General features: G+C 63.0%; 1 protein-coding gene across 1 annotated transcript in view; it reads right to left on the bottom strand.

Moving 5' to 3' along the window:
• Nucleotides 1-6: 6 nt before the first annotated feature.
• RAC3 (Rac family small GTPase 3) overlaps nt 7-755 on the bottom strand; it is a 3,050-nt gene continuing 2,301 nt past the window's right edge. Inside the window, exon 6 of the mRNA XM_004374344.2 lies at nt 7-186. Coding sequence (XP_004374401.2) covers nt 56-186 — 131 coding nt within the window. The 3' untranslated portion in view covers nt 7-55. The remainder of the gene's footprint in view (nt 187-755) is intronic.

The raw sequence follows: 755 nt of genomic DNA on the forward strand, positions 1-755 counted from the left end.
AACAGTAGACACTGGCCAGAAGGGCTGCTCCTCGCCGCCCCGGCCAAGGTGGGTTCTAGAAGACCGTGCACTTCTTCCCCGGCTTCTTCACGGGGGGCGGGCAGAGCACGGCCCGGATGGCTTCGTCGAATACCGTCTTCAGGCCCCGCTGGGTCAATGCAGAGCACTCGAGGTACTTGACGGAGCCTGGGGGCCGCGGGGACGAGGGGCAGCGGGGACAAGGGACAGTGAGGACAAGGGACAGTGAGATCAGGGGCAGCGAGGACGAGGGACAGTGAGGTCAGGAGCAGTGAGGATGAGGAACAGTGAGGTTGGGGCAGTGAGAACAAGGAGCAGCAAGGACAAGGGACAGTGAGGTCAGGGAAGCGAGGATGAGGGACAGTGAGGTCAGGGGCAGTGAGGACAAGGGACAGCAAGGACAAGGGACAGTGGGGTCAGGAGCAGCGAGGACGAGGGTCAGTGAGGTCAGGGGCAGTGAGGACGAGGGACAGTGAGAACAAGGGACAGTGAGGATGAGGTGCAGCGGGGACAAGGGGCAGCGGGGATAAGGGACAGTGAGGTCGCGGCAGCGAGGACAAGGGGCAGCGGGGATGAGGGACAGTGAGGTCAGGGGCAGCGAGGACAAGGAGCAGCAGACATGACAGACAATGAGGACAAGGAGCAGACAATGAGGTCAGGAGCAGTGAGGATGAGGGGCAGTGGGGACGAGGGACAGCGGGGACAAGAGGCAGCAGGGACGAGGGGCAGTGAGGTCA

This window comes from Trichechus manatus, unplaced genomic scaffold (assembly GCF_000243295.1).
Source record: "Trichechus manatus latirostris isolate Lorelei unplaced genomic scaffold, TriManLat1.0 scaffold00028, whole genome shotgun sequence".
Classification (NCBI taxonomy): Eukaryota; Metazoa; Chordata; class Mammalia; order Sirenia; family Trichechidae; genus Trichechus; species Trichechus manatus.